The 26,630-nt window shown below is 39.4% G+C and overlaps 1 protein-coding gene across 1 annotated transcript; it reads left to right on the top strand.

The window, feature by feature from the left end:
* Nucleotides 1-240: 240 nt before the first annotated feature.
* extl3 (exostosin like glycosyltransferase 3) lies at nucleotides 241-26,607 on the top strand. Its single transcript, XM_039690188.2, has 6 exons — nucleotides 241-408; nucleotides 16,379-18,968; nucleotides 20,889-21,016; nucleotides 22,357-22,501; nucleotides 23,651-23,779; nucleotides 24,744-26,607. Exons 2-6 carry the CDS (start codon nucleotides 16,827-16,829, stop codon nucleotides 24,951-24,953), a joined length of 2,754 nt encoding a protein of 917 aa, XP_039546122.2. The 5' UTR covers nucleotides 241-408; nucleotides 16,379-16,826; the 3' UTR covers nucleotides 24,954-26,607.
* Nucleotides 26,608-26,630: the final 23 nt, after the last annotated feature.

Below are 26,630 nucleotides of genomic sequence, written 5' to 3'. Positions count from 1 at the left end.
CAGGTCTGGGGCTGCAACGACGTGTTTACTCTATATCCGCCCATATATATTATACATAAAATACATACTATATACACGATTATCAGTGAATTAATTATCCTAAATTCATTTTATGATGACGTATTACCAAAAACCCACCGGAAATAATTCTAAATCAAGCTCTCTCCGCGCTAAACGCTAGATGGCAGCACGCGAATGCAATGAACAGTTACACTTCGCGAGCTCCCAGGCAGCTTTCACGCATGCGCATTAACGACGCGGCTGCTGTACGCGTTTTGCTGCACCGAGAGACGGAGGGTTTTCAGGAGACGTTTACCGGGCCGTTTCTGTCCGTTACCGACACCATGTACACGCTGAAGACTAGATGCCTATGAGGACTGACGTACTGTCTGGTGGATTTATTCTGAGGTAAAGTGAAATACGGTTTGTCGTTCGTTAGCGGGTCGGTTAGCAGCGGCTAACATCAAACAAACAGATGGGTGAAATATTCCTGTGTTTTCTTCACAAATGACACTCAAATGGGAAATATTTTAGCTATGGTAAGGCTCTAATAATAATGAATAATGTTGTTTTTTGGTGGGACCTTGTCCTTTTTAGATTTCTATGTGTCTAAAGTACTGCAGGCAATCAGTGTAACGTTAAGTTGGTCGTTTAAATTACGCGTTGAACAAATCCGACAGACTGGATCTGATCAATAATATCAGACACACACTGATCTGATTTATTAATAACATCTAATCTGAACAGCAATATCAGGCACACTCTAATATTGTCATTTTATAGCATCTGATCTGAATAATATCAGACACTCTGATCTGATTTATTAATAAATAAATTGAATAAATTCGAATATGAGACACTCTAATTTATAAAATCTAAACTAATTATCAATATCAGACACACTCTAATCATCATGTCATTATAATATTTATTGTGACTTATAATATCAGACAGTGATCTGATCTATTTGCTATAACATATAATAACATGATGTTATGAAACCAAGACACACACTGAGGATGTAATGCCAGTCATAATATGATGTGAGATCATCCAGAATGTCATTCAGAATCTGATTGTTATAATATCACATACACACTTCTGTGATCTGATTTCACTTGACAAACTCAGAATAATGAATCTGATTTGTTCTCAGAGTTTGACTCAAGATATCAGATCCTCGCAACAAGCCTGAACATAGATTCTGAATGTCTGTATGAGATATTTTTAGTCTGACACTTAAGATCAGATCATATTTGATATCGTTGAACAGATCATTCAGACTCTCATATTCTCAATATAAGATGTAACAGTGAATGTTTGATTATTTTGAACAAGTATGATAATATTATTGATTAGGTCTGCATCTGGTATTCCATGTCTGGTATCCCAGTTGACAGATGAACAGATGTGTGTGTCAATAGGCGTTGAGGTGGTCATTGATTGTTTTTTAGGGTGCTGACATCATGTTCTCTGTGTTTGTGTGTAAATGAGCACGTTTTCAGAAGGAAAATAAAGATATTTTCCCCTGCTGACCATCTGTGCAATGTAGTGCCAGTTCAGGCGTGACTAAGAGAAACACTAAATCACCAAACCGTTTTATTAGTCTAACAGCTCTTATTATAGGTGTTGTGTGCTGAAGATGTGTGGAGTCTCTATTTAGGCATTTTATTTATCTATAGAGCCACACATATATTGATTATGTGTCGCACTCAACGTGTATGTAGGATTCTGGTCTAAACTTTATAGGAATAGGCCTGTCTTTTCTGCTGTCATTGTTGGGACTGTAGTCTGCTTTGTGATTTTGAGCATCATGCAGTAATTCCCATCAGGCGAAAGGACCAATCACGCGAGCGCCTCTCCCGCTATCCGTCACTGTCCAGCGGTGTGGGAATGTCGAGGTCTGGCAGCTGTTACTAGGGTCTTAAGACTTTACTAGTGTTAAATCTGTGATCCGGCATAAGGCTGGGAAAGGGCCTGCTGGGTTTGTGCTGCTCTGGGTGGATTTGATCCTTTGTGGATCAGGTGCTTAAGAATATGGCAAATGCCATGTGTGTGTTTTTTTAGCTTGGTTTGTTTTACGACAATAAAGTCGGGTTGTTAAAGGGTTAGTTCACCCAAAAATGAAAATTATGCCATTAATGACTAGAGCCCGACCGATAAAGGATTTTGAAGGCCGATACCGATACAAATATTTTTGTGTTTTCAAATCCGATATATCGGCCGATATTTTATTTATTTATTTTAAACTGGATAGTCACAAATTTTGTCATGCTTATTTGAGTTAAGAGAACTGATGGGGATGTTCTTTTAATTGTTATTCAAGCAATGTATGTCTCGTGACCAACTCAACGAGTGTTGCCAACAGGGACGGTGTAGAGTGCCCTCTGGTGGACAAACTATACAACTCCAACACTCATGACATGGTTCAAGCATGTTTCGTCCGTTTTTATTTTATTTTTGAAATATTCATTTATCTGCCATTATAACTGCCGATACCGATAGTTTAGAAAATGCCTAATATCGGCCGATAATATCGGTCTGCCGATATATCGGTAGGGTTGGGTATCGAGAATCGAGTAGCGATTGGAACCGAGACTAACTTTTCGTTTTTCCCGGAATCGTTCAAAAGTTAAAATTTCGATTCCTAGTTTCGATATTCACAGTCCGCCGAGCGGAAGAAGAAACCGCTGAACAACACCAACGAAGAAGCGTCTACCGGAAGTGTTGGCACAACCACGCGAGTCGAACAAGAGTACCTTACGTCGGCGGTCCAAAGTGTGGCTTTACTTTTCTAAAAATAACGAAATCTCGGCAAAATGCTAAATTTGTGACAAAAGGAGTATTTTTACAGAAGGAGTATTTCCTTCAGAAAGGATTATTTCCTTCAGAAAGGCCGTTGGTTAGCAAGGTTAGCTAAACTTTTTTGACCCTGCCTCTTAAAAGAATCGGAATCGAGAATCGTTAGGAACCGGAATCGAAACAAGGAATCGCAATCGGAATCAGAATCGTTTAAATTCAAACGATACCCAACCCTATATATCGGTCTGGCTCTATTAATGACTCACCCTCATGTCGTCCCAAGCCTGTCAGACCTCGGTTATAAAAGCCTAAATTCAATCTGTTCATCACATAAAGCAATCAAGTCTCTTCAGAAAATTGACTAAACCGGTCAATTCATATCATTAGTTTTACAATCTCTTGCGTAGCTGTCAATGCATGAAATCTCTCAGATATCATCAAAAAGATCTTAATTTGCATGAACGAAAGTCTTCTCATGGAATGACTAGAGGGTGAGTACATATGACAGAAATTTCATTTTCTCCCTCTCCTCATCATAAAAACTGCTAATAGATGGGCATTTATTAGAATCTCATGACTAGATTCACAGATCTATTCCGAGTCCTACACCAAAGAGAAGTTGACAGAGCTGTTTTTGTGCTGGAAAATTGGATCTAATTCTGTCTGAGAAACTTGCTCTAATTGTAAACAAAGCGGACACTTGTCTGTCCGATTTCTTATTCCTGTCTAATATGACTTCCATCAGTCTGATCTGCTCTGTTTTGTCCTAAATCTGATTCTGAGTCTTTATTTTGGTGCTTATAGGCTAGTTCACACAAAAGCAGAAGCTAATATATCATGCCACATTTCCTCAGCACAGAGATATTTCCACAGAGTGAAGCTGAGAGTTTGTTAGCCATATTCTTTCTGACATCTCCGAGTACTTCAGCTCCAGGTTGTTTGAAATGCTTTCATTAGGAGTTATTTTTTGCCATATGCCAGAAAGGTAGGGCAAGATTTTCCGTCTGTTTTTCTTGACTCTTGTTGTTATCAGTTGCAGGTTCTGGCCTAATTAAGATGACCGTACTTTCACCTTAATTTACTCAGAAAGTGGACCTGATGTATTTAAGGTTTCAGAATCATTTTTTTTATACTGTTTATACAATCATTCATTTATACTGTTTGACATTAGTGTTGTAGGGTTGTTGCCAGAGGATTGCTATTCGTTTAAAAAGTGAGCGTGTTTGTTTAGTGATTTTTGCTATTTAGTTTTTGGCCCAGTAAATTAAAAGAGCCATCCCTAAATAAATAATATTCTAACATGAGTTCTTCAAGGTAAATCTATGGGTTTTTTTCATCCAGTTTATTATCCACCAGGCAAAAAAAAAAAAAAAAAAAAAAATCCTAATTTAATGTCTGTTCCCCTTCTAATAGGATTAGCACAGCTTTGTTCAACAAACTGCCTGATGGATCGTTTTTAGAGACTGTAATGATGCATTTCCACAGTAATTAACAGTATTTTTTAAAAAACTTTTAAAAACAACAGACCTTGTTATCAGTAACACCAGTGTTTTAACAAGTTTATATACTGGGAAACTGAAAGTTCTCACATTGACATCCCTAACATAGAAACCTCCCATGGTTGCCCTCACAATTTCACAAACAACAGAGACACATCGCGGGTCTGATTCCAGCGGCGTGTCTTTGTGGAATTGGTTTTTACTAGGGCTGGGTATTGAGACAAATTTCACAATTCGATTCGATTTCGATTCACAAGCTTGCAATTCGATTCGATTTCGATTACGATTCGATTCAATATCGATTATTTTGGATATCAGTTACAATAAATGGCAATTTTTCTCAAGGGAATCAAATCTCTTAAATGCTGTAAACTATGGTCTATATATATAGTCTAGTTGTAGCCTACTAGGCTTCATTAACCTAATATGAAGGTAATAATTAACTGTTTTGTAGCTATACAAACACTTAAATTACACTTTTATTTATTTTTATAATAAGAAGATTATATGAAGTATAAACATTTAAATGGTGGCAGTCATAAAAACTTGCCAGATTTATTCAAATATGCATTAAATATTGAAGAACACTAACGAGTGTGGACTAACGAGTTTATGTGGGTTTTCTGAGGTAAATATGACGATACATGACATTGATTACAAGCTGTTTAACTGACGTCTTTCCACGGTTGAAACGCAGATTGAGCGAATCAATGTGACATGATACGGATTTAGATAAGTTGTACTCGATCTTTTAAAGGTGCCATCTGTAAAAATTGAGGTTAAAATATCCCAAAAATGAGCTACACGCATCAAAAGATTGAGAAGAAATAAGGTTGATGATGTCATTAAAAAACTGACAAGTAATAGTGCTGCCGAGATATTAACCTGAATTAGCATGCTAAATTACTAGCCCCGGCCCGGCAGGTGTCGTAATACCAGTTTCGACCATGGGAGGCGGTATGCGGGCGGGCAACGTTACCACCAGCCAAACTACAGTACACGAGTGAGTCGCGCTCGCGCCAGCTTGTGTTTACTTGAACCTGACGTCAGTCGTGTGGAAAATACAGCCCACTACTACATTTCAGTTCAGGGAAGAGTTAAAAAACAATAATTGGTCGATATTATGCATGAGGAATACATTTTGGTAAGTTGTAGCATACTGTATCTTTCAACAGTGTTCGTGTTCTTTTACCATTAGCTAGTAGAGATGATCGGTTCACGTGTGCTAGGGATCTGTCGTGTAAAGCGCCAATACTGTATTTATTGTTTGAATTGCATAATAAAATGAACAGAATCTGAGAGCTGAGATCGGTCTCCGTGTCCTTTTCTGTGCATGACAAAATTGATGTGTGGCGTGAGAGTGTGTGAAAAGTGTTGTGAGAGTTGGCAGCTCTGACGCTAGCTTGGTCCACATCAGGGAATGCTGTCTGTCAAATTAATTCAAACTAATGATAAAAATGTAATATGAACAAATCGAATATCATAAAACTAGAAATAATAGCCTGGGCTTTAATTTTCCCATATCGTCGAAATGCACCGACTTGTCTATGAGACGGCCCTTATAATTTAGTATTGAGATGTTGTTCATTAAGTCTCTAATCTCTGAAAATCTCCAAATGCTGCACGTGAAACTGCGGTCTTCCAAACTTTTACTATCGTGTCAATTGATTTGATTAATATGCACGAGGGAGACAGAGCAACACAGCACTCGCCCATATTGTTTGAAGACATGAGAGAGCGCGTGGCCGTGGAGGTATTTCTGGAGGTATACTGCCCCCATCTGGTATGGAACATGTTGTATGATTTGATTTTAAATCCCAGAGGGCACCTTTAACACACTTTCAGATGCTCATTCATGTTTATTTCGCGCTGTAGCTGGTATTATTTACCCGGAAGAGAGATCAGCGCTGCTGCTTCTCTGGAGCTGCGCCAGAGCGATCTCTCGCCACAGCGCCAAAACGGCAAAACGCTATTTATGTTTTTGAATTTCTAAAGAAAATGGACGTAATTTGAAAATTGAGACTTTGTTTCATATCAATAGTAACAAAGCAGGACAAAGTTTAGTGCGATTTGTTGGATGTGCGCTGCCACGATACAAAATGTCTCATTCATTCAAATGTAACAGGATGACTAATCGATTCTTGAGATTTAAGAATCGATATTGGTTTGTAAAAATGAGAATCAATTAATATCGAGAAATCGATATTTATTACCCAGCCCTAGTTTTTAAAGGTGTCAGATGGTCTTGAATCATTAAACCTTTTTTTTTTCCTTTTCACTTTTTCTTCTATACATCAACTCTCTTGGAAATGGAAAAGAGAAACACCACAGAGCGCGCAGTCACGTTAAATTAAAGTGCTAATTATAGAAAGCACAGCTCCGTATCTGCGGCTGCAGTCCGGCTCCTGGCTAATGGATGTGTAAATGAAAAGCGTACATCTCACTAGCAGCCCGGCTCGGCCATAATGGAATCATTCAGGGTGGGTATCGGTACCGCAACATCAGGTGATCATCACTGTTTTTCTGCCTCATAAATGTCAGAGGGATAAGAGCTGGAAAAGGCTGTCAGGCCACACACACACATTGTGCTTACACCCCTGGGTGATATCAGGCTTCCTTTCTGTCTCTCGAAGAGTATGTCAGAAGAATGAAAGTACATTGAATTCTCACAGTTTAGAGACAGCTTAAAGTCCCCGTGAACCGGAAGTTGCAAACGATTTTTCTCCAGTGCTGTGACGTATTTCCAAGTGAAACGGAATATTGAACAGAGGGCAGGGTTTTACTCTAGCGCTCCTCCTCTCCATCTCTCGCTCATAGCAAACTAACGGTTTGCGGGGAGTGGTTAAGCGTTTCCCCACCCAAACTGTGAAACCTACGTCATCAGAAAAAGAAACCGTTCCAGACCGGAAGTAACTTTTCAGATTTTGATTAAAGATAACTAAGGTAAAACATTTTTTTAATATATATTCACTTGCACGGATTAATTGTTCACCTCAAGACTAGTAATATGCGCTAACAAAGTAAATAGGTTCAATTTTGATTTCACGGGGACTTTAATGTCTGGTTTATTTTGGGTGAATGTAGTGACATTTGATAAGTAAATAACCACTGTTATTTTTATTTTTTGTCTGCTTAATTTTTTTTTGTGCTGGATTCCGTGTTAATGGTTAAATTAGATTTTAGTAGTCAGTTGAATTCATAAAACTTTAACAATTTTTTCGGATCTATGATTTTATACAGATTTATTATCATATCCCATAGTATCTTGATAAAAAAACTGAAAATTTTAGCAATGCCTTGGCAAGCACCCACAACCATGGATTATACGGATGAGTTTTACAAATGGCGTTCACATTCTATAACGTCTAGTTTTAATACATTTTTACATTTTTTACAGATTTTTACATTTGCATTTTTGATGATGGTCCATTTTTCTTGAAAAATACATTTTGCTGTGTGCCTCGCACCAGTTGCCTCAGCATTTTTCTTCCCAGATGTGAGATGTTATGCAAGACAACAAGATAACACTTGACAAGCTCCCGTAAACAGCATGAATATTATTGAGCATGTCCAGAATATTATCAGGCAAAACATGATTTCACACATTGTGGTGATGTTTTCTCCACATACCTGTACTCCATATCTTTATCAGTTTATTAAACTGAATATCTGACTGAGAAAAGGATTGGGATTCCTCTTGTGACTTCTCTTGAAGCTGCCTGTAGGCTATGTGAATTGGCTGTCAGCGTTCAGAGCTTCTCCGTCCTGAATAAAATGAGAGCACGGCTCCATTCTCCTCAGTGATTGAGCCCTGAAAGATGAGCTGGGACAGGTTTGAACACCTGGTTTGCTTTAGAGAGCCGAGGTCACGTTAGGCAATTGGACTAGTTGCAAACCAGTTAGCATAATATCAAAGACGAATGGTATGTCAGGTTATTTAGTAGGGCTGGGTATTGAGACAAATTTCACAATTCGATTCGATTTCGATTCACAAGATTGCAATTCGATTCAATTTCGATTACGATTCGATTCGATTCAATATTGATTATTTTGCATATCAGTTACAATAAATGGCAAATTTTCTCAAGGGAATCAAATCTCTTAACTAATGCTGTAAACTATGGGAGTCTAGTTGTAGCCTATAGACTTCATTAGCCTAATATAAAGGTAATAATGAACTATTTAGTAGCTATACAAACACTTAAATTACACTTTTATTTATTTTTATAATAAGAATATTATATGAAATATAAACATTTAAATGGTGGCTGTCATAAAAACTTGCCAGATTTATTCAAATATGCATTAAATATTGAAGAACATATAATATGGTGTATATATTTAGCAAAATGCTCCTCTCTAGAGTTATTTTTTCTAGCTGACTAACGAGTTGATGTGGGTTTCCTGAGGTAAATATGACGATGACATTGATTACAAGCTGTTTAACTGACGTCTTTCCACGGTTGAAACGCTGATTGAGCGAATCAATGTGACATGATACGGATTTTGGATCTTTAACACACTTTCAGAAGCTCATTCATGTTTATTTGGCGCTGTGACTGGTATTATTAAGCCGGAAGAGAGATCAGCGCTGCTGCTTCTCCAGAGCGATCTCACGCCACAGCGACAAAACACTATTTATGTTTTTGAATTTCTAATGAAAATGGGCGTAATTTGAAAATTGAGACTTTGTTTCATATCAATAGTAACAAAGGACAAAGATTATTGCGATTTTTTTTGGATGCGCGCAGCCGCGAGACAATGATCCATTCATTCAAATGAAACAGGATGACTAATCGATTCTTGAGATTTAAGAATCGATATCGGTTCGTAAAAATGAGAATCGATTAATATCGAGAAATCGATATTTATTACCCAGCCCTATTATTTAGGATTAATGTATTTTAAATCATATGTTGAAAATATCATGTGGATGGGATCCACCTTATTTTTCACATTTGTAAATTAAATATTTCTGGCTTCCTGTTATTTTTAGCTGTATAAAAAGCTTGCTATGCTGCTAGTGCTAACTGGTATTTCTTTAATGTAGTGTCTTAATTATAAACATGCTGATTTGTAGCGCAAAGGAGAGTTTTAACATTTGCTGCACTGTTATTCTTCTCTTTATGTCCCTATAGCGACCAATGAATCGTAAGTCTCGCACATTTACAGAAAATAGTTCACTTGCGCGTTGAAAAATAAGATGGTACTATGTCTGGTCTCAGGATGTGTCCGAAATCACACGCATTCGCTTATGTTGGTGTCCGAAACCAAAGTGGACATTATCGAATGCACTCATTCAATCCTATTCGTTGTTGCTGTCACCGCAACAACGAATGTCCAACTGATGTGCATTCAACGTTTAGAGAATACCCATAATACACTACTGTGAGGGTCGTGCCGAATGATTTCCCATGTCTGACCATAAGATGGCGCTCGCATCCAATGTGGTATACACAGCGTAATATCATACACAATTCCTTTGAATTGATTATTAAATTGTTTAATAAGGTGTAGACATGTTAGTTTCCGTTGCCTTCTGGGCTAATATATTACCCACAATTCCTTAAGCTACAGGGGAGATCTTTTTTCAATCTCCAGTAGAAAATGGCGATGACTGAGGTGAAGCTGGCATGAATTTAGCGTGAAATTAAAAGGCACCTGTAATGAAGTAGTATAAAGTGACCCCAGAATGTGTATGTGCAAGTTTCAGCTCAAAATAACCCAGATCATTTATTATGTGTATCTTTAAATGCAAATGAGCTGCTGCTCTCCAGAAGAGGGCTGTGCCTCGGATACTGCGGGAACAACAAAGCAGGAGAAACCGCACCAATTACGTACTATGTTTACAAGCGCTAGGCAGACCTTGCATTTTTTTCTTCTCCCATTCAGGGCCATTTACACATTAATGCATGTTTAAAGGATTTTAATCTTCCTTTAACTGTTTGTATAACGTGCGAGACACCGTAAAAACTGTGAGATGAGCGCAACAGTCACGTCCCTCTAGTACGTTTACATAGAAAAGTCTGAAAAACACATTCTGTGTTCATTGATAGAGCCAACTAAAGAACGTTTAGATTGTTTATCACGTAGTTTCCACCAGTCGTGGACTATTACATAGTCGTTATGTATAGAAAATCCCAATGACTCATTTTGAGAGACTGTTTATGATTTATGGGGAATATAAAAAGAAGGAGTGGGTGGAATTTTACCATTATGGGGTGGTTGTGTAACACATTTATGTTTAATCAATATAAATCTATGCATAATGAGGTCCCATTTTAAATTCGTCTTCTTAAAATCCAAGTTCTTGATCTACATTCCTGTCTAATTATGCATGTAATTCCAAAGTGCTATCAAGAATTTAATGATGTGGAAGTATGTCCCAATACTGTTGTACTGTCTTGCTATTAACTCACATTCCCTGCAAAGTACATACCTTTAGCGCAGAGCAGAAGTATGCGAAGCATGCAGCAGTCTTTCACTGTAGAAAACGCCTCACCTTGCTTCATGTAAGACCACAAAGAAATACAGGACAGAATGAAAAGTGTGTTTAAAAAATAATTGATATTTGTCTATGGAAGACGTTATCTTCTATCTAATGGGGTGTTTGCTACTTTGTGGTAGTTGTGGCCTCTTTTGAGAATGAACCTATTTTTAGGACCATTAAGCCTTTTAACAACATAAGTACATTTTATTAGCACAATGTAACCAGATGATTAACTTTAAGGCTAATTTTTGACTTTTAGTTGTAATATTTGTCATTTAATATAAAAAGATATCCTTAACATTTATAAGTTTTAGATATATTTGCAAAAGTGTAATGACTGTAGCGTCATTCTTAGACTAAAAAAAAAAATCATTGTTAGAAGCCAGACTCGCTCTGATGACTCAATTTCATAATAGGAATGTTATTTCGTCAGGCTGAAATACAGGTGGCCTTTTGGGATTGTGTGTTGCCCGATTGGCCGTGTGCATCAAATCAGGGTGAAACGGATCGAAATTAGAGTTGAATTTCTTGCTAACACTGACAGGGCAAACACGATGCAAATGTGCCTAAAGCTCACCGTAGGAGGTCTCACAGTGGGACCTGTTAGTGCATGCCAGACAAAGAAAACTATCCATGCATGGTCATCTGGCAAGATTTCTGAGGCGTCCAGTCTGAGCAAGAAATAGATTTAAAGTGGAACCAATCGAGAGAGAATATCTCAAAGGGAATTATACTGTGTGCGCTCTCTATGTACTATTTAAAGCCCAATGTGTGGCTTGTGAGCCAAAACCTTTGTCTATCCCTGTCTAGGATATTTCACTAATGTTGAATTCAGTGCAGAATGTTCTGATAGATCAAGCATAAGTTAATTAAACGCAGCTGCTTTATTTTCCACTGAAATATTTTAGGCGTTTTTCGTAGAAGAGCAGATAAGATGTGTGAACCGGGTGTTTCTAGGTCAGAGGACTTCAATACTGAGTTTATTTTTCCCTCCCTGCCAATATAATGTTAGCAGCGCAGCTTTCCTTTTTATTGATGACATTTATTGACCATAAAACTGAAGTTTTTCACCAATAATAAAAGAACAATTAGAACTTACTACTTTCAACTTTTTAGATCGAAGGAGGGAAAAGGAAGGGAATGCGTTAAAATGTCACCATGGAGGTTCACAGTATTCTTTTACTTAAAGGGATAGTTCACTTTGAAATTAATTATTGGTATGTTTTAGCTTATCCTCAAGGGCATCCAAGGTGTAGGTGTCTTTGTTTCCACAGTATTTTAAATTTTGTTATTTTTAGGTCAAACCGTTCTTGTCTGTCATTCATATAATGGAGGTCTATGGTCATCACCTCAAAGAGCATGCACAAAGAAGTCCAAATTAAACATGATTTAATGACTCGTATAAGTAAGTACACATTGATGGCCTAAGACAAGAAACGAGCGGTTTGTGTGAGAAAACGAACAGTATTTATATCGTTTTTACCTCTTTTAACCACAGCCACATTTGAGTGATCTGAAGGCGCGGGTGCTTGTGGGAAGAGGAAAAAACGATATAAATACTGTTCTAAACCGCTCGTCTCGTATCTCAGGCCATCAATGTGTACTTACATTTACGAGTCATTTAATCATGTTTAATTTGGACTTCTCTGGGCATGCTCTTTGAGGTGGTGACCATAGACCTCCATTATATGACTGACAGACAAGAACGGTTTGACCTAAAAATACTGCGGAAACAAAGACACCTACATCTTGGATGCCCTTGAGGTAAGCTAAAACATGCCAAAAATTAATTTCAAAGCGAACTATCCCTTTAATGTATTGTAACTTTTAGCATTGTCTTAACTTCATATTGACATCATGCAGAAGAATGCATATATTATACAATGAGAGAGGCTGTATTATCTCAGTGGTCTATGTTGTTTCAGCAGTGCATTAGGAAATGAGTGACTCATTGATGGAGTTTTCGAAGATCATCTGGGAGAAAAAGTACTGCCAAATCTTTCCTGCCCGGAGAAAATGTCCCAAAGTGCAGCTCAACATCTGTCTGATTTTTAAACTGCTTTATGTAAAACATCGATCCAGCTAAAAGCTTGCCCTAGTTAAATTGTGCGCCGAAGCATTGCTGAGCTGAGTTATTTTATACAGTCTGGAATTTAGCCTTGGTTTGAAATCTGAGGCGATACATTAAAGTAAGAGTGTTATGCAATATGTTACTTAGGCTTCTTTACATTGCAGATTTAAGGCTGCTCTGTGCCTGCTCAAAATTCTGCGTACAGACATAATGCTACATAGAAGTTAGACTAAAATATGCCTGATCTGACAGACCTTAGCCCCTAGTGTCAAACTATACAGTTGAAATTGCTGTGTAAGTGCATTTATACCACCTCTGACTCTCAGCTGCGGTGTAAAAGACCATAGCACCTAAATGTAAGTGCAGTCAGTGTAAGGAGAGCAACAACTCTGACCATTTGATAAAGATTCATTGAGACGTTGGGAAACATTAACTTTGCATTTTTAAAGCCATTTCAGGTTCATGCAAAATGCACACTACATTTTATAACAGTGTAAAACTCACCATCGAAGTGCTTGGGCGCTACCATCCATTTGCTAAGGTGTTTAGAGTTATTTTTGGTTTGTAGTTTAATATTTAATAGTGTAAGGGTTTTTTTCAAATCACTAACCTTAACATTAGAAATAATAATATTGATTTTTGCCTCATTGAACGGTGTTTTTGCTGATGCAACATTCATTTCAGCTGGAAAGGTAGTGGAAAAAGAGGAAGAGAGAAGGAAAGGAAAGTTCTCCTGTGGTATGCTGCCTGGTGAGGAGGACTGATATTTTATTAAAGTACAGAACGTTTCCTTTTTTTGTGTGTTTACACTGGTGCTTATTGGACTCTTGCCTTCAAAGCAAATTTCGCTCAGAGAAAATTGGTTATTCTGTTGTCGGGAAATGTCAGAGCTGCATAAAATATGCTCGCGCTGATAATAAGGGATCCATAATTTCCATCTTTCATCCGTATCTGCTGCTACTCAGCCGTGGAAAAATCCTTCCATTTACAAAACTGGTCAAATATTGGCTTGTGGTAAATTTGCACAACCCAGAGGCCGTGTGGAGAGTTTTTATTCCAGAGAAACTTTCTGGACCTGATCACAGGTCAGTGTGAAGAAGTTCTTCAGAACACCTCCAGTTTCATGATAATGGCCGGGCGATTCACAGACACCGAACTCTTGCGTTCCCACATGGGGAAAGCTATTCTGCTTTAAAAGGCACATATTCTACATTGGAAAACTGGAATTTCTAACTTCGAAAATATCAATACCATTTTAGATACCACAAGGAAATTATTTTAAATATTATCCCATATTGAAAATCCAGTAGTGTAATTTTATTGCAAATAGCTTGCACACAGTACAAGGAAGCTTGATTTCAAACTTTGAATTGAATTCACAAAAAAGTCAAGTATATGTATACAGTAATAAAATGAGAACAAAAACAAATTACAAGTAGTACAAATAAATACAATAGTGTTCAGATACAAATGAAATAAACCGTGCTCTAAGTTTTTTAGGCATGTCTAACAGTAGTACAGAAATTGGATAAAGTAATCAAAATAAAATAACTGAAGGTTTTCATTGTAAAAAAATAAATAATCTTCAATTAAAGTTACATACATAGCAGCAGGTTTATTATGCTGTTGTCACTTTATGCTATTTTTTATACCGGTTGCCAATATTCTTTTCTTTTTTTTTTTTAAATAAAATATATTTGTTGTATCTCCAGCAGACTGAATCTGAACTCTCAAGAAAGGTGAAATGGCCTAAATTGGTAATATGAACATTAACCCCGTCTTACATATTGCATAACATAAACACAGAGCCTTTATGTTCTAGAGTTTTTTTTAGTACATCAATATGACAATCATATGCTATTAGTCTGCTCAACAACCACAAATAACAACACATACAGCAGTGGAAGGGTGTGAAATAATAGAGCTTTACAAGGAAAGGTCACAATGAATGATTGTCCACTTCAGGTTTTATCAGCCCCAATTTGTCCCTTAGTGTCTGTCTCTCATCACTTTAACGTTTCTCTGGAGATGTAGAGTAATTAATCTGAGGAGGAGAGCAGGGTGCTCTTTCTTCTCACAAGGTCTGATAATCTTTAAGTAACAATAGAGAGATCAGATTTGTGCTTAATCACAATTTGTAAAGTACTACAAACGTAAAGGTCATGGAAAAAAAAAACTATGTTGGTGATGGAAAAATAGGTTGTTTTTTTTTGTATGCATGTATAGAAAATGCCAGCCAATGGCCAACATTATACATATTATGAACCATACTGTTTTCAATGTACTTAGTGCTTTGAAGGGCACTAATGTGTAATTTTTGTATGCATGGTAAACAAATTCCAATGCATCCCATTCTTGTTGGTTCTCTGCTTCTCTGATACAACATTAGCTCCTCAATGCCACTTTAGTTAGTAATGTGGAGACACTCATGTCATGTATTGTCCTAGTATAGGCTTATCTTAATGACACTATAGATTTTTGTTTTGATTTCTGAGTTTGGATGATCAGTATATGAGCCAGACAGTGGTTTGACAGTAGCAGGATCAGTGGCCATGTGAAAATCTGTTCCATTAAGGGGAAAATCATCCCGCATGTCCTCTCATCCAGAGATAATGAAGCTCTCTGAAATCTTGCATGGCTTTTTACTGATAGCTACATGTGCAAATCTAGCAGAGACAGTCACTTGAGGCGATTCACATGTTTTTTTTTTTCCTGTACGCATGCCTTATGGCGTGTTCGCTCTGTGAGTTTGCTTTAGAACAGCTGCTAATGCTTGAAGCTAGCTGTCAGCATACCAGATAATGTGTTCAGTGAATAGGACAAGCCTGTGAGGTCATTCTGAGCGCTGCCAGTTGGTTTAGAATCTAACAAATGGGTGCGAACTGTTTTTTGTGGCTCCCTGTGTAAAAACATCTCCTGCCAATTGCATAATGTAATCGCTAATTAGAGCTGTGATTTGGACAGAGAATCTCTTAGGCAAGAAACAAATATAGGCATAAATGCTTGACCAGCAAATTGCAAGCGTATTGTCCTAGAGTAGATATTTCACATGCATACTTGAATTATAGTGGCAGACTAGAGGTCAAGAGGTGATACAGTTAATATTTGTGGGTCCTGATAATGTTACCTGTAAAAACTAGCCGACATTATTTTAAATACATCTAGTGACCGAGTGCAAGCATATTCGTCTGAAATAATTCTGTTTTTTCAGCTTCAAAATCACAAATATTTTGATTCTGGTGACGTCACTATTGTCCTGTGTATTGGGTTATCAGCACTAAGTCCAAGCCTAAACCTTAATTTCGACACCCAATGTAATACCAAATTTAGCATTTTACAGTTGATTTTTTCATAACTTTTTACCATATGTCTTAGAGTATCGCAATAGTATTGTATCGTAAGTTCAGTATCGTGATATGTATCGAATCATGATATGAGTGTACCGTTACACTCCTAGTTCTGATGCATGTTCTGTTCTAGGTGCAAATAACTGATACTTGCTCTCTGTTTTTTTAGATTGAATGAAGTTGGATGGCATGTAGTATCTCCAAGTTCATGGGAGTTCATGGGACAATTTGGTCAATTTATGAGTCCCAACTATGGAAGAGTGACCGGAGTATGATGCCACAAAGAAAAATGAACATCAGCCATGCCTCCATTGCTGATCTCCATCAAGGGCACTCAGTTTTTACTGCTGTCTGGGACTCTCCTTCTTCTCTTGGATAGTTTCAGTGTTAACATACATCATACCGCACACAAGGCCTTGTTTATGGACGATATCATTCTGTCACGAGAAAGATGAAATTTCCTTTTATTAGAAGTCCCAATTAAAACTAGGACATACAAGTTACAAACTCTGGAAACTCAAAGTGTATAGTACAGATGAAGTTGCATTATGGCAGCTGAATCTGCATTCAGCAGCTGCATTCACGTATCTGGTTCGAAGGAGAGTGATATTTGAACAATGCAGCGAAGTGGAGGCATCATCGGGAACAACGGCCAGCCATGGGTACTGCGGCGAGTACGGCTCACGTGGCTCAGTTTCATGCTCTTTTTCATCCTGGTCTTCTTCCCTCTCATTGCACATTACTACCTCACCACAATAGATGAAGCAGGAGGACCAGATAAGCGTATTTTTGGGCCAAGACCTGGAGGAGAGCTGTGTGAAGCAAAGCATGTGCAAGACCTGTGTCGTATACGGGAATCTGTCAGCGAGGAACTACTTCAGCTTGAGTCAAAGCGGCAAGAGCTCAATGGCGAGATAGCCCGACTTAACCTACGCATCGAGGCTTGTAAACGTAGTATTGACGCACACAAACAAGACTTGCTACAACTCAAAAATGTCATCAGCCAGACAGAGCACTCTTACAAGGAACTTATGGCACAAAACCAGCCAAAACTGTCGTTGCCAGTTCGACTTTTACCAGACAAGGATGATCCTGGATACCCTCCACCCAAGTCGGCCCAAAGCTGTCGTTTGCACTCTTGTTTTGATTACGCTAGATGTCCACTTACATCTGGCTTCCCTGTCTATGTTTATGACACAGGATCATATCCTTGGGGTGAGAAGTTGGACCCTCTTGTCAAACAAGCCTTCGCATCATCTGTCAAAAGCAGTGTATATGTCACCAATAATCCAAACATTGCCTGTCTGTACATAGTGCTTGTTGGGGAAATACAAGAATCACCTTCCTCTCCCCCTGCTTCACCTTCTGACCTTGAAAAGCAGCTCAAGGCTTTGCCGTATTGGAGGTTGGATGGCCACAACCACTTGCTTGTTCATCTTTCTAGAAAGTCTCTGACTCAGAACTTCCTGTACAATGTGAGCACAGGACGAGCAGCAGTGGCACAGTCTACCTTTTTTGAACGTCAATATAGAGAAGGTTTCGACATGGTGGTGTCTCCTCTAGTCCACGCTCTCTCTGAGCCAAACTTCCTCGAGGTGCCTCCGCAAGTCCCTGTCAAGAGGAAGTACCTCTTCACCTTTCAGGGAGAAAAGGTTGAGTCTTTGAGGAGCAGCTTGCTTGAAGCCCCACCGCAGTCTTTTGAGGAGGAAATGGAAGGGGATCCACCAGCTGACTATGATGATCGCATTATTGGCACACTTAAAGCTGTGCAGGACAGTCACCTAGACCAGGTTCTTGTTGAGTTCACTTGCAAGAATCAGCCCAAGACAAGTTTACCAACAGAGTGGGCATTGTGTGGCGAGCGAGAGGATCGTTTAGAGGTACTGAGGGTTTCTACGTTTGCCCTGGTGATATCTCCAGGTGATGGCCAGTTGGTGGCATCTGCTGGCTGTAGCATGAGACTTTTTGAGGCTTTGGAAGTTGGGGCAATACCGGTGGTGCTTGGCGACCACTCAAAGTTGCCCTACCATCACCTCATACGCTGGAGTGAGGCAGTCATTATGGTACCCAAGCCTCGCATTACGGAGCTGCACTTTCTGTTGCGTAGCATCTCAGACAATGATCTTCTAGCCATGCGAAGGCAGGGTCGGTTTCTTTGGGAGACGTACTTCTCCACCTCAGAGAGCATATTCAGCACCATCCTGGCTGGTGTACGAACCAGCATTCAGATACCAGCAGCACCCATACGTGAGGAGCCTGCCCAGGAGATTCCTCACAAAGCTGGAAAGTTGGCTGGAACCGATGCTAACATGGCTGACAATGGGGACCTCGATCTAGGGCCTGTTGAAGTAGAGCCCCCTTATGCTTCGCCACGCTTCTTGCGTAACTTTACCTACACAACTGCTGATGTTTACCGCACCTGGAATCGTGCACCTGGTCCTTTCCATCTATTCCCACATACTCCCTTGGACCCTGTTCTTCCTTCAGAGGCCAAGTTTCTGGGGTCGGGGACTGGTTTTCGTCCTATCGGTGGTGGTTCTGGGGGATCTGGTAAAGAGTTTCAGGCCGCTCTAGGAGGTAACGTGCCACGGGAGCAGTTCACTGTGGTCATGCTTACTTATGAACGGGAGGAGGTTCTTATGAACTCACTGGAAAGACTTAATGGTCTTCCTTATCTCAACAAAGTGGTGGTTGTGTGGAATTCCCCCAAACCACCTTCTGATGATCTTCTCTGGCCAGACATTGGTCTACCTATTGTGGTAAGCATTCAGTAATTTAAAAAAAAAATCATATCACATTCTTATAGTCATTTCTTATTACTGGGCCAGTAAACAATCAGCTAGTAACCACCTGAAAAACCCTAGAAATGTATAGCACTCTTGCATCATGGTGGCAAGTTTTGCACAGGCAGGCAGTAGCACCTCATTGCAGTACACAAAATCCAGAGGGCGGACTTGGATCCAGATCCAGATGGGGTTAGGGATCAGTGGGTGGAGATGGGTAGGATTAGGGGTGGGGTTAGGGATCAGGGGGTGGAGATGGGTAGCATCTGGGGTGGGGTTAGGGATCAGGGGGTGGAGATGGGTAGGATTAGGGTGGGATTAGGAATCAGGGGATGGAGATGGGTAAGATCTGGGGTGGGGTTAGGGATCAGGGGGTGGAGATGGGTAGGATCTGGGGTGGGGTTAGGGATCAGGGGGTGGAGATGGGTAGCATCTGGGGTGGGGTTAGGGATCAGGGGGTGGAGATGGGTAGGATCTGGGGTGGGGTTAGGGATCAGGGGGTGGAGATGGGTAGGATTAGGGTGGGGTTAGGAATCAGGGGATGGAGATGGGTAGGATCTGGGGTGGGGTTAGGGATCAGGGGGTGGAGATGGGTAGGATTAGGGTGGGGTTAGGAATCGGCGGATGGAGATGGGTAGTATCTGGGGTGGGGTTAGGGATCAGGGGGCGGAGATGGGTAGAATTAGGGGTGGGGTTAGGGATCAGGGACTGGAGATGGGTAGGATTAGGGGTGGGGTTAGGGTCAGGGGGTGGTGATGGGTAGGATCTGGGGTGGGGTTCATGATCAGGGGGTGGAGATGGGTAGGATTAGGGTGGGGTTAGGAATCAGGGGATGGAGATGGGTAGCATCTGGGGTGGGGTTAGGGATCAGGGGGTGGAGATGGGTAGGATCTGGGGTGGGGTTAGGGATCAGGGGGTGGAGATGGGTAGCATCTGGGGTGGGGTTAGGGATCAGGGGGTGGAGATGGGTAGCATCTGGGGTGGGGTTAGGGATCAGGGGGTCTAGATGGGTAGGATCTGGGGTGGGGTTAGGGATCAGGGGGCGGAGATGGGTAGAATTAGGGGTGGGGTTAGGGATCAGGGACTGGAGATGGGTAGGATTAGGGGTGGGGTTAGGGATCAGGGGGTGGTGATGGGTAGGATCTGGGGTGGGGTTCATGATCAGGGGGTGGAGATGGGTAGGATTAGGGGTGGGGTTAGGGATCAGGGACTGGAGATGGGTAGGATTAGGGGTGGGGTTAGGGATCAGGGGATGGAGATGGGTAGGTTTAGGTATATGTAAGGTGGGAGGAGTTGGATCTGGATCCAACTCCTCCCCCTGGATTTCGTGTTCTGTAGTGAGGACCATCTCCGGGCAGGCACCACTCAGTGAGAGAATTTTTGTTAAGCCTGTTATTAGTTTGAACTCTCAAAGGCTTAAATGTGATATAACCTCACAAGCATTGCATTCTACTGTAGATTTGGTCTGCTCTCTCTGCTGTCTTTGAAGCATAGCTTTCATGTCTCTAGGGCAGCAAGCCAAATTAGTTCTGGTGATATTAAAGGAAACAGTGCTGTATTAAGCCCACAGTAAGGTTATACTTTGAAATGAAATCCCAAATAGAATGCCGAAGTTCCCCAAGTTTCTTATTCTCTTTGTGTCTTTGAGAAATAATTTGGAACTTTGAAATTGAGCATCTTTAATTATGGATACATGGTTGCAAACTAAGAGCCATTTTAAACACACAAAGTCATCAAAAATGCTTTCCAGAAGTATTAAGTTGTTTTGATTGGCATTTGTTGGTTTTATAAGGTTATATATCTGCCTGGCCCAGTAAAACCTCGTAATAATGCCATTCTCTACCTCAGCAGTCATTCACAATATGGCATGTTGACAGATAGGCTTTTCCTTTGCAGGTGGTACACACAGAGAAAAACAGCTTAAACAATCGCTTCCTTCCCTGGGATGCAGTCGAGACTGAGGCTATTTTGTCTATTGATGATGATGCCCATCTTCGACACGATGAAATTATGTTTGGGTTCAGGTGAGACTTTTGTGATGGCAAGATCACATACTAAGGCACTTTTTTGCCCAGTTTCTTGCATGAAACACTTTGAATCTACTTTCGCTGTTCACATTTTTTATCCACCTTTTGGCCATTTCAAAGCAAATACACATCAGTGTTAAAAAAATAATTACTGAATATAGTCAAAAGGCTGAAAATATTGAGAAATACTTTTTTTATTTTGTGCTAAATCGCCCTGCCGTAATGTGTAAAAGTTACTATTTTAATTGTTTTATTATAATTGTTGAGTGATAAAACATATTACACCCTGTAAAAGCAATGCTAAAAATTTTGCAGATATTTCCCCCCTTTTGGAAAGACATATTTCGAGGTATTTTGCTTTTATTTATATAAGATAGTTCCCATTATTCTGTTTTCCTCTTTTAAAGAAGTGATATGCTGTTGTATTTTGTGAAGTAAATTTTTGTCCTTTATATTATTAGAAAAGAATGTGAAACATGTAAAAAAAAAAAAGTCACTGTCAACATTTTTGTTGCTCTGAATAGATTGTTTTATGAAGCAAGGAAAGAAAAATATTTCTATTGGAGAGACATTGTAAGCTAATCTTTTTTTTCCACTTCAGTCTGTGCATTTTAAGAATGCCATTTTTAGTGTGATCCAAAGATTTAGAAAATGTGTTTTCAAATGCACAATAACATCTATATGCCCATTTTAAATGTATTTGTCAAAAAATGACACTGCTTCTGTGGTGTGTTCCTGTAGGGTGTCTGCATTCAGAGAGTTGCAGATTCCTTTGTTAGTTTGAGGAATTTAAAGTAGCTGATCTGATAAAGTCCAAGACAGTTAAAGAAAACGCTCTCCTTCTCTCCTGTGTATCTTCTTGTTTGTTTAGATATTGGTCAGAGGAGTAGATAATGGGAGATTTGATTTTGGTTGAGCTGGTTTATTACAAGCGTGCCGAGCAAGCCCTGAAAAGTGAAGCCAAAGCGTCTTTATCGCCCCCTGATGGCCGGTCCTACTATAGGTCATAAACCCCGCCTCCCCATGTTATTCAATGGCACGTGAGACCAACTAAACAATTAAATTACACTGCAAATATCGTTTTTCCAAAGATGGTTTCTGTCATTAACGGTAGTTTTTATCACGCTGATGTAATTATCAAGAGTTCGTTTTTAGTTAGTTATTTAATGCGGTGGTGATTGGTGTTCTGGTATTATGATCTGTTGGTCTGAGTTGCCTATGTTTTCAGTTACTCTATTAAAGGGCTTTGTTTGGCATCCATATATTGCTTAACAAATGCTATTCAGTGAATATTATAATAACCACTCTTGCATTCCCATCTCTTTCTCCTCTTCCAGGGTGTGGCGAGAGGCCAGAGACCGGATTGTGGGTTTCCCGGGAAGGTTTCACGCTTGGGATGTTAATCACCAATCTTGGCTCTACAATTCAAACTACTCCTGCGAGCTCTCCATGGTACTGACGGGTGCGGCCTTCTTCCATAAGGTGAAGCTTTGACCACTTTGACACTTCCAGAGCCTGATTATGCCAAAAATAGACATGGAGCTTATGTAGTTTTACCTAACCTTACACCAGGAGCTGGAAATAGTTTAGTTAGTTGAAAACCGAGGTACCAAGTATGTTGTTGTGCAACCAAATGCATGATGCAGCGCCCCATTTTCCAGATGGATAAGCACACAGCACGGCATGTTTCTTTTATGTGCATTTCTGTACAACATCATGGTACTTTCTTGTAGGGCTGCACAATTAATCGAATTTGTAATCGCGATTACAATTATGGATGCCACAATTATGTAATCGTTCAAAGGCACAATTATAAAAAGTCCACATTATTCTGTGTACTTAAAATTTTTTTTTTTTTTTACAGCTTATCTTAAGGGTTTTTTCCCCATTGTTTTAATTTTAGTTAGTGTAACATTATAATTATAATTAGCATTAAAAAAACACTAACTAACATTGTTTACTTATAATAATGTTTCCAAAATCTTATCAGTGGTACATCAAGTCGTAACAGGGTGAAAGGCACTTCTGCCGTCGCCTGACGGGGTCTGTATCACTTTTACTGGCACTATGTAACTTCGGGGTTTGGGTAGGAACCCGACCACAAAAAGAACTACAAAATTTGACTGCTTTACATCACAATAGTCATTATTTCGTTTTTCTTCATTTCTGATGTCGCAATACATCATCCTTTCATGAAATCATGTAAAATACTCTACTTTGTCTGTGGACATCGTTCATTCTAAAGCCGCTGCTGGATAAACAGCGAGCGTGCGTGCGACGGTAGGCTAAATTATTTATGACAGCTGCAATGGACAATTTCGTTTCCAACCAGTAGGGCGACCGAAGAGGAAAAGTTACTTGGTGTTACTTTAAACTATAGAAAAGAATTGAAATTTTTTCAGGTGTTTTTAGACGTTTTATTTTGATATAACAATTTGCACGCTGTCACTTCGAACAATGGCATAAATCTGTTCAAAACATCATTCAATGTAAATTGTGATCATCGTAATTAATAATCGCAATTATAATTTCGAGGCAATAATCGACAATTATGATTTTTGTCATAATCGTGCAGCCCTACTTTCTTGTGTTCATTTTTTATTAAAATCCATCATATCTTTCTCTCCTCAGTATTACGCATACCTCTATTCTTACGTCATGCCTCAAGCCATACGTGACATGGTGGACGAGTACATCAACTGCGAGGATATCGCCATGAACTTTCTCGTGTCGCATATCACTCGCAAACCCCCCATCAAGGTCAGTGGGCAGTATCTTGAAGCATGATTGAGCCTTTTGGGGCTTTTGCCTCTTGGGATTTCAATTTAGTGCTCAGTCACGCTGTTTTTGTGGATAACATGATGAAGTGAATAATTTTAATTACACAATACATTCTGTTAGCCACTTGGTTTCTGTTTCTGGGTAGCCTTCACAGATTGAAATCTCATTGGCCCAAACCCTTTCTCCACGTAACTGTGTTTTTTGAACATTGAATATGCCTTTATTGGCTCATATTTTGCCATTTTGCAGCACTTTCGGTTCCTGTTAGGACAAAAAAACCTGTTCGACACAAAACAGTATTACATTTCATCGGCTGATTCAAATTTGAATGGACATTGATAAATCTCTTTCGTATCAAAAACACGTTTGTCCAGATCATACCCTGGTCATATTTCATCCCCAAATCAAAAGAAAGAAATATAAAGTGTTGTGAACTTTTTTTTCCTTCTAAAGTGTAGGAAACTCATCCAAAAATCTTAGCCAAGTCTAACTAAGGCATATACATTGTAGTTGATATACCTTTCAAGGGGGACGGGTTACATAGATGTGGAGACACTCTGAAACAAAGCATGTAAATAAGGGATACAGGTTTTCAAACCTGCTCAGCAGGGCTTCCCTCACTGAGACAGGAACCCAAAGACAAATGGTCTCAATTTAACTTGCAATAGAAAGATCAGGACCAACAGGAACAAGCAGGTTTGTGACATTTACCTTAGTTACAAAATTCACAGTTTATACACTATAAATGTAATTAAACATTTTACTACAAAAGTAGAAAAGTACCCCATTGAAGTCCAAAACGGACCATCAAAAATGGCGTAGAATAGTGCACAAGGACTCGATTTGGGACGCCCCTCAGGTGTAGACGGGCCCTAAGAGCTCTGAAGATGCATGATAGGTTGTGTCTGAAATTGAAGTCATTATTCGTTTAATTCTTCCTCAGGTGACGTCACGTTGGACCTTCCGCTGTCCCGGGTGTCCGCAGGCTCTGTCACACGACGATTCGCACTTCCACGAGCGCCACAAGTGCATCAACTTCTTCGTAAAAGTCTACGGATACATGCCGCTGTTATATACTCAGTTCAGAGTGGACTCGGTACTCTTCAAGACGAGACTGCCGCACGACAAGACCAAATGTTTTAAATTCATTTAACGGGACGAGCACAGGAATCCGACGAAGCGCTGACACGGAAATCGAAGCTTTCTTGTAAATACGGGACAGTTTTACTTTGAACTCGTCTTCCTTGAAGCCAAGGGAGAACAAAAGCAGAACGAACGATTGCCGTCAGGCGTTCTTAACGGTCACCTGTGTGTGATTCATCAGCAACCACTACAGGCTTTATTTGCACCACTTTTCATGGGACGCTTTAATGGATGTCAAACTAATATTTGCGTCATGTTATACTGACAGAACAAACGAAGTTATGGACCGACGGAGGCCGTTTTTGATGGCGCATTATGAGAGGCGTCAGCTCTAAATGAGTAGTGTTTTTATTTTTACTTACTTTGCGTATACTCTATTGTTTGAAATGCACTGACATGTTTTTTTTACTCGTGTGTGTGTGCTTTTGAGCTTGTGTGAAAGGCTGTGTGTGTAGGTTGATGGTGACTAGACGCCACTAACCCCCATCAAATGTTTGTTGATCGTCAGTAAGAATAGCACAAGGTATCAAGCATAACTGCATAGGAATAGCACTAAATCAAACTGATACATACAAGAAAACATAACCTGTTCAGTGCACATGTGGAATAACAGATTGATCTTAATGCCTTTTGCTGGATAATCAAGTCTGTTTATGTGTTGTGTCATATTAAGAAGGTCCTATATGATTTCATAAGTGAAATGACAAAGAACTATCCAGGTCATATTTACTCATGTATTAATTTTTAGACATTATTTCCATGAATTATAGCAACATTTAAACGCACATAATGCAACAAAAAAATAATAATTGTCATTGCTTTGTTCTTTTTCTAACGCAAATATAATTTTTCAATAAAATTAAATGTTTTAGGATTATTAAGATTGGACATTTCTACCAGTTCTCAATACCATAATGCAAAAAAAACAAAAAAAAAACCATAATTTCATTAATCAGAACATCATTTTCCTAATCAAATTCAGTGACAATGACATATATATATTTAGATTTATATTTTGAAATAGGTTTTTTTTTTTTGGGTTGGGGAAAAGGCAAATAATCTGTTCCCGTAAATACTTTTGGTGAAAATGTTTCCCTATTTATTTGTGAAATGTGACCTGGACATGCTCTTGACAGTTTCATCATGTGAGAATGTGTTTGTGTGTCCGCTTCTGTGAGGATGACGGTGACAGTAGTCCTCTTTCCTCTGTAAACGGTACGTGTGTCTCTTCTGTGGCAGGACGAGTTGTGCGTCCTGAGGCTTCTTCTGCCGGCCTTCATCTGACAAACTCTGCGCTCCACTATTTCTGTCTTTTGCCTCATTCACGATGTCGATGTCCGACACGTTTGACAGGTACATTTAGGAAAATGGCTCTGCAATTGTAAAGTTTGCGGTTTTATTTTTTAAAACACAAAAATGTGGATCTGTTCTCCTTAGAAGAGGAATATAAATAATCTGATATGGCCATGTTTTGTATTGTTTAAATCTATTGAACGGGCTTTAATGGTTAATTACTTTTTAGTCATTGTGAAGACTGTATGAGCGTTTGGATTGGCCCGTAACTGACGATATATAAACTATTGGTTGTAAAGTGTTGAATGCCAGCAAACGTTATAAATTCTTCAACCACACTAATAAACCAGCCAGATTCATCATCTCTTTCATTACGGTGAAGATCTCAGTGTGT

The sequence above is a fragment of the Pimephales promelas genome, chromosome 13 (genome assembly GCF_988280905.1).
Source record: "Pimephales promelas chromosome 13, fPimPro1.hap1.1, whole genome shotgun sequence".
In the NCBI taxonomy this organism is placed as follows: Eukaryota; Metazoa; Chordata; class Actinopteri; order Cypriniformes; family Leuciscidae; genus Pimephales; species Pimephales promelas.
This window is presented reverse-complemented; position numbering and strand designations above follow the sequence as displayed.